Source organism: Eumetopias jubatus, unplaced genomic scaffold (assembly GCF_037043125.1).
Source record: "Eumetopias jubatus isolate StellerSeaLion01/CBP00866 unplaced genomic scaffold, mEumJub1_p1.0 scaffold_5, whole genome shotgun sequence".
Classification (NCBI taxonomy): Eukaryota; Metazoa; Chordata; class Mammalia; order Carnivora; family Otariidae; genus Eumetopias; species Eumetopias jubatus.
Window position 1 is genome coordinate 357259 of NW_028274811.1, and position 12083 is coordinate 369341.

The window sequence follows — 12083 nt, forward strand, 5'->3', positions numbered from 1 at the left end:
AGCCTGTGAGCTGAGTAATCAGAAAACCATTTGGACGGAAGATGGCAGGGTAAAAGATGGTACATGACCAGCTACATAGTGAATCTTTCCCCACATTGAGCACCAAAATTTCCATGGTTTGAAGGCCCACATGCAATAGTTAAATTCTCCTTAGGGTTGGTAGGGGAAGTCTTTATTCTGAGTTGCATGTTTAAAGTGAGTGAGGAGGGGAACCCATTCAGAACCCATTTGTGCACTGAAATGTGGTAATGATGCTAGAATCTAGCATAGAGGAGCTGTGCTACCTTGGGCAAGGTTATTTCTCTCTCTAAACTTCCATTTATTATCTATACCATCATAGCTACCAGTAAAGTAAGTCCAACATTTCTGGCAGTAATTACTTACTAACTACTGGAATACAAACTCCATTTCCATGTATCTTATGTTATTCAGCAACATAAAGATTTCTGTGCCTTCTTGCAATCGTGCTTTATGTACAAGTAATAGAGTATAAAATCTCAAAGAAAAATGGCTGGAACATTTTGTCTACCACTTATGCTGACAGCGGCACACTGCAGAAAGTATAGAGGATACAAACATGTCTCTCCATGCAAAGAGGGAATTTTGTGATCAGATTGATTCTTGATCATTGAGACTAAATGTGGAACAAGAGTGAGGTGTGAGAAGACTCTGCCAGGAACTGGTTTCTATAGTTTCCATCACAGGGGCTCTGGAGGGATTTGGGAAATAATCTCTTGATCCATGTCTTCTGCAAAGATCTTCCTGAACTGGACAAACCATCTTCCCCCCATCACTCACTCACACTGCTCTCAAGAGACCTGCATTCACTTCCTAAGAGTCCGTGGGTGTGCACAAAAAATGGTGAGGGAGAGGCCATGGTAAGTCTTGGGAGAGTCCGGCCACAGATATAAAGTGTTCCAGGCAGATGAAACAGTATTCTTGAGCAGAGAGAGCCAGGGATAAAGCTAAAGAGCGTTGACCAGAGGGAATAGGGCCCACATTGCCTAGGGCCTAGTAGGTCAGTGTAAAATGGTAGGACTTTGAGCAGAGGGGAAATATGATCTGCCTTAAGGCTTCAAGGAATCACTGTGCCTTTTGTGTAAGGTCCGTCGTGATGCTCATATAATAAGTCAGATAAGAAATCATGGCACTTGGATGAGGGTAGAAATAAAGGAGGTGGCAGAAGTTGACGACAGGTTTTGGATATAATTTGAAGGTCAAGCCCACAGAATTTTCTGCCTTACTGGAGCTGAAGATTTTGTTAGTTCACAAGGTTTTAGGAGGGATAAAATTAGAAATTACATTTAACACATTTGGCACTCTGAGCTCTTTGTTAGCTCCTTTTATTAAAATGCATGTGTGGGCACCTGGGTCGTTCACTCCGTTAAGCGTCTGACTTCTGCTCGGGTCGTTATCCCAGGATCCTGGGATGGAGTCCCCCTCGGGCTCCCTGTTCAGTAGGGAGTCTGCTTCTCCCTCTGCCCAGCCCTGCTCCTGCTCTCCTCTTTTTCTCACAAAAATATAGTATTATAAAATAATAAACAAATAAAATGTAATATAACAGTATAATTATCTACTAATGTTTAAAAATTCAACAACTCAGTTTTTGTGTTTAAAGGACATGTCATACAAAATTCCCCCCGAATAGCAATTTTAAACATACATAATTATTTATTAGTGAGAGCCCAACTGGGGGGAGGCACAGAGAGAGGGACACAGGCAAGGCAGAGGGAGAGGCAGAAGGAGGGGGAGAGAATTTCAAGCAGACTTTCTGCTGAGCACAGGGTCTGATGTGGGACTCAAACCAAGAATCCTAAGATCATGACCTGAACTGAAGTCAGATTCTTATCCAACTGAGCCACCCAGATGCCGAAACCAAAATAGCAACTTTGGGCATGATCAGAAAAGAGAAAAAATGATGAATTGGGTGGGGGGAGATGGTAGCAAAGTAGGAGGACCCGAGACTTGCCACATCCCTTGAACGTAGCTAGATATTTATCAAATCATCCCAAATAGCTCAGAAATTGACCTGAAGACTGACAGAACAAACTCCAAAACTAAAGAGAGAGAAGAGGCCAAATTGAAGAAGATAGGAATACTTGGTATAGGGGAGAAACAGATTACAGGTGCTCTGCAGAGGAGGGAGCTGTGATTGCAAAGAAGGGAGAGAGAGAGAGAGAAACAGGGAAAAGGAAACCTACAAGGGACTATATCCTCAAGGCCATTGGCTTGGAAAATAAGAGCGGCTGAATTTTTTACTCTTGCAATCAGCAGGGTTTAAAGACTGGAGTTTTGAAGATCACTGAACTTGGGTGGGATAAAGCCTGGGGGTTATTGCACTGCTCCCGGAGATAAAGCAGGAAAACATCCCAGGGACAGTGATCGGAAGAATTCCTGGGGCATACAGGGAGGAGATTACACTTCTCCGAGTGCATCCCTGAGAAGCAGTATTCACAGAGCTGCCTTTCCAGGAAAAAAAGGAGCTTCTCAGGTTCATTTCCCACCCTTGCCCCTCAGTAAAGCACAGAACCACCTGTGGGAAGCAGCGCACTGCCAACACTGGCTGCGTAACTGGCCTACACCAAGCCTTAACACCCTGTGCTCCAGTGGGACTGCACTTCTCACGCATGCTTGCCTCCGTCCCAGCACAGCAGGCACCTCACTTAGAACACCAGCACAAACAACTACTCACACCACGTCTCCCAACCAGAGAGTTCGGCACGGCCTCAGTTCTGGTGGAAGTGGTGACAAGTCTCATTTCACAAGCAGAGTAAAGCACACCAGGTTAAAACTCACCACATTCAAGCCAGGTCCCAAACACTGCCCACAGCAGGCAAAGAGGGACTCTGCAGATGACTGCCTTTGGCTCATGTCATGACCCCAGGGTACTGGGGTCATTGAGTGGGGAACCTGATTCTCCCTCTGACTTTCCCCTCACCCCTGCTCCTGTTCACTAGCTCTCTTTGTCTCTCTCTTTCTCAAATGAATGAATGAATAAATAAACTATTTTTTTAATTTTTATTTTTTTAAGATTTATTATTTATTTATATTTATGCAGATAAAAACACGGCTACCCAAGATAACTGCAGGCCAATATAACTGATGAACCTAGAGGAAATTTCCTCAATAAAATACTATCACACCAAATCCAACAATACATTAAAAAAATTATTCACCACTATCAGGTTGGATTTATTCCTGAGTTACCACGATGGTTCAGTATTCACAAATCAATAAATGTGATACATCACATTAATTTTTTTTTTTAAATAAGAACCATAAAATCTCATCAATAGATGCAGAAAAGATTTGACAAAGAGCCACACCCATTCATGAACAAAAACCTCAACAGAGTAGGGTTTGAGGGAACATACCACAACATAATCAAGGCAATATATGAAAAACCCACAGTAAATATCATTCCTTAAGGATGAAAACTAAGACCCTTTCCTTTATGGTCAGGAACAAGACAGGGATGTTCACAATCACCACAACTATTCAAATACACCTGGAAGTCCTAGCCACAGCAACCAGACAACAAAAAGAAATAAAAGGCAAGGAAGAAGCAAAATTGTCAATATTTACAGATGACGTGATACTCTATGTAAAAACCCAAAAGACCACCAAAAACTGCTAGAACTGATACATGAATTCAGTAAAGTCACAGTATACAAACTCAACATACAGAGATCTATTTCTCTACACTAATAATAAAGCAGCAGGAAGAGAAATAAAGTCCACTTACAATTTTACCAAAAACAATAAGATACCTATGAATAAAATTAAATAAACAGGGGAAAGACCTGTACTCTGAAAACTATGAAACACTGATGTAAGAAACTGAAGCTCCCCAAATTCTTGCCAGACACGTCTCCAAAGCAAGGGGTGGGGGGGAAATGAACTATTGGGACTTCATCAGGATAAAATGTTTTGCACAGCAAAGGAAATTGTCAACAAAACTGAAAGGCAATCTAGGGAATGGGAGAAGATATTTGCAAATGATATATCAAATAAAGGGCCAGTATCCAACATCTGTAAAGAACTTATCAAACTCAACAGCCTAATAGCAAAGTATCCAGTCAATAAATGGGCAGAAGACATGAACAGACATTTCTCCAAAGAATTCATCCAAATGGCCAACAGACACACGAAAAAACGCTCAGCATCACTCGGTGTCAGGGAAATACATCAAAACCACAATGAGACACCACCTTACAATGGTCAGAATGGTTAAAATTGTCACCTGAGCAAACAACAGATGTTGGCAAGGATGTGGAGAAAGAACCCTCTTACTCTATTGGTATGAATGCAAGCTTGTACAACCATTCTGGAGAACATTATGGAGGTTCATTAAAAAGTTAAAAATAGAACTATCCTATGACCCAGCAATTGCACTTCTAGGTATTTATCTAAAGGACCCGAGCAAAGTGAGTCAAAGGGGGCAAATGCACCCCAAAGTTTATAGCAGCAATGTCCACATTAGCGAAATTATGGAAACAGACCAGATGTCCATCGACAGATGAATGGATAAAGAAGAGGTGTTATTTAAATACACTGCAATAATAGCCGTCAAAAAGAATGACATCTTGCCACTTGCAAAGATGTGAATGGAATTAGAAAGTGTTATGCCAAGTAAAATAAGTCAAGCAGAGAAAGACAAATACCTGGGATCGAGCCCTGCATCAGGCTCCCTTGCTCCATGGGAAACCTGTTTCTCCCTCTCCCACTCCCCCTGCTTGTGTTCCTTCTCTCACTATCTCTCTCTGTCAAATAAATAAATAAAATATATTTTTTAAAAAAGTTCTTCCTCCTGTGCTGAGGACAACCAGCCTTACTAACAGTGTGCAGAGGCACTCAGTCACGTGCACCTACAAAGAGATGCATTCCACACCATTCCTTCCTCCCAACTCTTGTAATACAATCCTACACAGGTGAAAAATGACATTTCCCTCTCTTCTTGGACAACTCCTCTGAACTCTGATTCTTATTTCTACTTATACTCAACACCTCCACTTGTTTGTCCAATGGGCTTTACCTATCTAAAATGACCAGACAGAACACTTGGTCTCCCATGTGGAAACAACTGTTTTCCTCTCTTCCCAGCTCAATTAATGGCAAGTCCGTCAGTTGCCCAGAACAACAACACATGGTGTATCCTTGATTCCTCTCTTCTCACACACATCAGAACCCCTGCTGACTCTTCCTGAAGAATGTATTCACTCCTGGCCACATCTCATTCCTGCAGGTCCCAGCTGGCTACACTCTCACTGTTGCTCCCCTGGATGATGGCAATGGGCCTTAACTGGATTTGCCTCCTCCTTCTCTCCTTGCTCCCACTTTAATCTATTTGTACAAAGCACTAGAGTGAAGTTGTTTCTGCAAAATAAAAGAGAAATAAGTTTCAAGAGTAAAGGAAGACTCATCTAGCTAGCCCTCCATCATCACCCAAACCTCCTTTTCTTCTGCTTTCCCTGGAATTTCCTCTATTCTGGTGTCACTGGCCTCCCTGCATTTCAGGAGGAATTGGTACATGCTCTAACTTCCTCATGGAAGACTCTTCCCAGATACACTCAACACTGTTCCTTCAGCTTCGCCTCACTTACTCAACCAGGCTTTACCCAACACCTATTTGGAATTGAAATCCCTTTCCCTCTCCATTTCTTCCCTGCCCTTTTGCTTCTCAGAACACTCAACACCATCAGGCATTCTACATTTAATTTGCATGGATTTGTTTTCTGCTTTCCCAGCTAGAACCTATATTCCTGATGCCACTTTTGCTCATGTGGGGATCCTCATCTCCTAGAATAGTACTGGCACAGAGTATGTTCTCAGCAAATTTTGTTGAAAGATTAACTATAATATGCAAAAACTCAAGAAACTACTCTAGCATCTCACATATTCAGTTCATGCTCTCTAACTTCATTTATTTCAGGGATGTTTAGTTAATGGCTTCATTTTTTTCCCTCAAAGTGACAGCACAAAAGGAGACTTTGACTCTACAGTATAATTTTAGGGACAAGTTAACTCTATGTCCTATATCAGCCCTTCGGTCTCTCCTTCACCTGCACCTCTTCCCACTCATCTGTTGTCTCTCTGTTTTAGAAGACATAACACTAGAAAGAACATGCTCAAGCCCTTTATCCTCCCCCCCAAAAAAAACTGAAGGGGACAGACAATAAGAGGAAGATGAAATACTGATAAACAAATAGGAGTGAAGGAATGACCTGAAATCAATAATAGAAACTGCAAGGAAGAGGTAAGGAGGTGATATGGAAAAGACCCTCACTCACCTTTAAATGGGTTCCCTGGAAGAAAAAAACCAGCAGATATCCTGTGGAGGAACTTCTAACACCAACATAATTTCATTGTCCTTCCCTGAGTTTGTACTTACTGGGTCAGAGGAGAGAAGGAATAACCTTCCAAATCTGTCCTTCCTCAGCCCCTCACTCACCTCTCAACCAGGCTATCAAAGCCCTTATCACTCTCAGCCCTCCTGTGGCTCTCTAGCTCAAACAGTAAGGCTCAAACAGACAACAGCCTCTTCTCAGTAAAAGTGGAATGAAAGAAAGGAGACTTAAAGAGATGAGATGGTGGTGGGCACAGAACCAGCACCTGTGCATCCCAGCCCACCCACAGACACCAATCCACCTTCCACAAACTGCCCAGATTGTGGGCCTCCACAGAGGCCCAGATTCGCCTCTGTCTCCCACTGCCAATGCAGGTACTTAACACTAAACCTGGGCAAGGAGGGTGAAGCTGTTGACTCCCAGGGAAGTCCACACACTCCAGCTCTGGAAGAGTAGGTCCCAAGCTTACAATTAAAGAAACCCAATCAGGGAGTTTGGGGACAGGACCAGAGAGGGGCCAGTTGGGATAGTGTGAGAAAACCTTGTCAAGGGCAGGAAGCTGCTCTTGGTGCTCTACCTCCAACTGCAGACACATTCCGTACTTCCCCAGTAACTCTAAGGACCCTCACAGGGTCTCCATCTGTGACTGTCCCAGTAGTCTGCCTCTATACCATGCAATCCACACTTGTTCTTTACCTGTCCCATGAAGTCACTCTATATCTACTGAAGGCCCACGATACAGCACACTAGGTGAGACATTGTACTTGAATCAATGGTGGGGACTTAATACAATCTAGCCTTATGGGCATTAAAACCCAGTGGAGGGAAAGAAGAGTACCCACATTCAGAAGAGTCAGATGGTGGCAGGGAAATGGTTGTCATCCCAAAACTGTCAGACATTTCTCTAAACTCAGTGCCTTTCACATTTTACTGTGGATAGCCCTGTGGTCTACAGATATTATGCCGGTCTTCCCAGTGTAATCCTGGACAGCACTCTCTCGCCATCTGAAGAGTATCCCAGGTTGGATGAAGATTTTACAGTTGCTCTGTTTTTGGCCTTATATCATGGAAGCAGGTCACTTTTTAAAATGACCAATTCATTGGAAACCAGTGGGCAAAATGGCCAATTTATCTTTTGTTTTGAGTCTTCAGTTTTATTTGACCGGTTTTCATTTTATTTTCACAATAGTAAAACAAATGTTTTACCTGCCATACAAAGCTCTTGGGGCTTCAGTTGGAGACTGATGCACAGAGAAGAGAGAATGGATCAGAGGGCTAAGAGAAGGGGGATTGATGGGCGATGTTAGAAGACACAGGGAGATGGAGACAGAGGCACCCAGAAAAAATAGGTTTTCTGCCAAACGTTCCAGGCACAGCAACCTGGCTTTTGAAGAAACTCCCTATAGCCATCTTACACTCTTCTGTTCCAGCTTCCTTTTCTACTTAATCTTATACCCAGTAATCTCTCTGGTTCCAATATTTAACTGAAGAATTACCACCTCCACATTCTCGTTCAAGTTATTGTTCCATTGGAACTTACTTTGCCAGCTTTGTATTTCCTGTTGAAACTTAATTCATTCTATAAAGCTCATCTAAAGTTCATTGTTATTATTCTCACCTCCCACAGATTTGACACACATCCACTTCAGCCTGTGTAAGTCCCTTTAGACTATTGTCTGTAAAATTTGCAATTGTATTTGTCATGTAAAATCTGTTATATTACCATTTATCGGAAACACATAGTGATTGGATGAAACTTGATTGGTTACAAAAAAAAAAAGAGCTTTACTTTAAGCTAGGACCACCTCCATACCTGGAATCTTCTTGCCCACCGCTTGATGGATATCAGGTTGATTGCAGAGCTGTCTGGTCAGCTTTGGGTGTAAGTCCCACCCTACTTAGCTAATAATCAAGACTGGCTTTCAGTAGGCTATGATCCAGCCTTATGCAAGTCACGACTTAAATCTTCCATTTAATTCAGAACCTATCTGATCACCTCTGCCTAGCTCAGGCCTGACAGGGCTTAGGGACCCACCATGAGGAAGAGGGCAAGAGTCTTTCCTTTCACTATTTCTCCTGCTTCTGTCATTTTGATTCTTGTGTTTCACTCTTCCTTCCTTGGTTTGCTGGGTTTGGAAGAAGTATCATCGATGTGGGTCATTGGGGGCAATCTGTTGAGGACTACAAGTTTCTTCTGTATTGAGATATCCAAAGTCTAACGTGTGATCATTCTGTTTGCCTATATATATCTTCTATCATCCATCTATCTACTTACCTATAATCTATCTATCGCCTATCTATCATCTTTCTATCATCTGTCATCTCTGCATGTTGGGCTAAAAGGCAACAAGGAGTCACCTTGTCCCCAAAATAATATTGTAGAGACAAGGTGAATTCTTTCATGGTGTTTTTTCTAGGAACACAATGAAGCCATTAACTATACAGAGAGAAATAAATTTAGAGAGCAAAAAATGAGCATGAGAGATGCTAGGATAGTTTCTTTAGTCGTTTGCACTTTACAATAATCATTGAACAATATTTATTAAGGACATAATGTATGCCAGGCACTCTTCTAGGAGCCAGTTATCCTGCCATGAGCAAAAGTGACATCAGGAATATAGGTTTCATTGGTAAATCAGAAAACTGTCCTGTGGGGTCTTTGCATTTCCTCTTTGCAGGGAAGTGAAGTAGAGGTGAATACACTCCTCACAAATGTATCCTAGGTACTACTCTCACCCATTTTTGGAGAACATCTTTGTCATTTATAAGTACCTGAAGATATTCACTGTCCCTCACAGGAAAGAATCCAGCCACGAATTCGTAGTATATTCAGGTCAAGAACAAAAGCGTCTGCAATGAAAGAATCCAGGCTTTCTGCTCTCAAAACTTGGAGGTTGCAACTGCCTGTTACTTAATCCTATTATTTGATTAAGTCAACACACACATAGATAGGAACATTGGAGGCTTTGCAGAGAAGTTCTCAATGACACTTATTATAGAACTGAAGTGAGGGTGAGCCATGAAGTTAGCTGGAAGAGAAACATTCCATGAAAAGGGAAGGTAGGGGCGCCTGTGTGTCTCAGTCAGTTAAGTGCCCGCCTTTGGCTCACTCATGTCATGATCCCAGCATCCTGGGATCAAGCCCCGCACCAGGCTCCCTGCTCAGCAGGGAGCCTGCTTCTCCCTCTCCCTCTCCCTCTGCCTGCCTGTCTGCCTAATTATGATCTTTCTTTCTTTCTCTCTGTCAAATAAAAAAATTCTTTTAAAAAAGAAAGAACAGAAAAGGGAAAGTAAATGTCCTAGGGTAAGAGTGTGTCCGGCTTGAGCCAGGAAAGAATAAGGAGGTTCTGGTAGCAGAAACACCCTGAGTAAGGGGACAAGAGTCAGAGCCCAGCTTGCAGTATTGAGTGTGGGAAGAGCATCCATGGGGGTGGGTTGTATAGGACTTGGGGGCCTTGCAAGTGTTTGGCCTGGATCTGTGTTGGGAGCCAATGGCCTGTCTTGAGCCCAAGAGTGACATCATCTGACTTGCATTTCAGACGGTTTAACTCTCCAGCTGCTGGGTAGAGAGGCAAGGGAAACCAGTTGGAAGGCTGCCATGAACCGTAACAGCAACCCAAGGAGCACATTCTCAGGGCAAAGAAATGTGATGTAGAAAACCAGAGGAGAAAAGATCACCTGGTACGGGGGTTACTTGGGACCCCTTCAATGGCAGAAGCAGGTTTGTGCTGAGTCCTAAAAGACAACAACATTTGACAAGATGAGTTTGGAGAAATATATGCTTTATGTTTAACATAGTTTACCAAATCTGTGTGATATCATAAAAGACTCAATATCCTATAATAAAACCAAAACTCTACTTGCAGAGGGGTCCTATGATAAACTTCCCGGTAAGGATTTACACAAATAGATAGTTGGCCCATTCTACAAGCTAGTATGACTTCTATTGCTGTCAGATGGGAATACAAAGGAGTGTCCCTTCTATGTCCCAAAGTTTATGTTGTTGAGGTCTCCCGAGTTACAAACAAAACAGCTGGCTGAAGATGTAGAATGCAGAGGTAATAAAGAAATGTCAGTCAATCCAATATTTATTGTTCACACTCACAGGTGACCAGGAACATCAACTAAGACATGGAGATATGGTTGAATCAATCAACCGCAGATGACTTCATCTTCTTGGGCATTTTTTCTCGCAGTCCAACTGACCTTGTCCTTTTCTCTGTCGTTCTGGTGGTCTTCACAGTGGCCCTCTGTGGGAATGTTCTCCTCCTCTTCCTCATCTACAGAGTTTCTCGACTTCACATACCCATGTACTTTTTCCTCAGTCAGCTCTCTCTCAGGGACCTCATGTTGGTTTGTACCACTGTGCCAAAGATGGTGGTAAACTTCATGTCTGGCAAGAAGTCCATCTCCTTTGTGGGTTGTGGCATACAAATTGGCCAATTTGTCTGTCTTGTGGGATCTGAGGGGCTCTTGCTGGGACTCATGGCTTATGACCGCTATGTGGCCATTAGCCACCCACTTCACTATCCTGTCCTCATGAGTCAGAGGGTCTGCCTCCAGATTGTCGGGAGCTCTTGGGCCTTTGGGATAATAGATGGTGTGATCCAGATGGTGGTAGTAATGACCTTTCCCTACTGTGGCTTGAGGGAAGTGAACCACTTCTTTTGTGAGATGCTATCCTTGTTGAAACTGGCCTGTATAGACACATCCATTTTTGACAACGTTATATATGCTTGCTGTATCTTCATGCTGTTTCTTCCCTTCTCCATCATTGTGGCCTCCTATGCTCATATCCAGAGTGCATGTTCTGCTCAGGCTGGCAAAAAGGCCCTGGCCATCTCTTCCTCCCATCTGACACCTGTCTTCCTCTTCTATGGGGCAGCCATGTTCATCTACCTGAGGCCCCGGCGCTACCGGGCCCCTAGCCATGACAAGGTGATCTCTATCTTCTACACCATCCTTACTCCTATGCTCAGCCCCCTTATTTATAGCTTGAGAAACCAGGAGGTGATGGGGGCCCTGAGAAAGGCGTTGGACCATTGCAGGATTGGCAGCCAGCACTGAAGGACCAGAACACCCTGTGCCATCCCTTGATTCTGTGAATTTGAGTAAATAAGCTCTAGGTGAGGCTCTAATTCCTCATTAATAGTGATGATCATAACACCTGCAGGCCTGGAGATGTCTTTTTAAACCCTAACCCTCTCTGTGTCTAGTGAAAAACCAGCTTTTTTTTTTTTTTTTTTACCAAATATTTTCTGAGCTAGTTCATTTGTAAAATGTATTACCTTGGAATGTAGGACTTTGTAAACCCAAGCACTGTGTAGAAGTAAGACAATGGGATCATTATCACTTATTGTTTAAAACTGGAATGATTTCTACAATTAGAGGAAGCCCTGAGCTTAACTTCCTAACTCATTGCTAAACTCTACCGTTGATTCAGAGCCTACCACAATGCCAAGCAACATACAATATTCCATATACGTATATAGAGATATGATTTGTCTTATTTATTAAAGATATCACAACATATATTAGATGAAATGCATCCAGAGGACAAAACACAAGTTTATAAAATTCTCTTTAGAGAGTGCTCACCCTTCCTGTTCTGTAAGTAGGAACTTTTTTTAATATATAAGCGGGGTGGTTTTTTTTGACTTTTTAAGTTTTTAGTTTAATTCCAATTAGTTAATATACAGTGTATACAGTGTTATATTTGTTTCGGGTATACAGTAT

At 42.6% G+C, this 12083-nt stretch overlaps 1 protein-coding gene across 1 annotated transcript; it reads left to right on the forward strand.

The window, feature by feature from the left end:
- The first annotated feature begins 10478 nt into the window (after window positions 1–10478).
- On the forward strand, window positions 10479–11414 carry LOC148164232 (olfactory receptor 2V2-like). The gene has a single exon (XM_088023576.1). The coding sequence runs from the start codon at window positions 10479–10481 to the stop codon at window positions 11412–11414; it is 936 nt and encodes a 311-aa protein (XP_087879702.1).
- The last annotated feature ends 669 nt before the right edge of the window (window positions 11415–12083 follow it).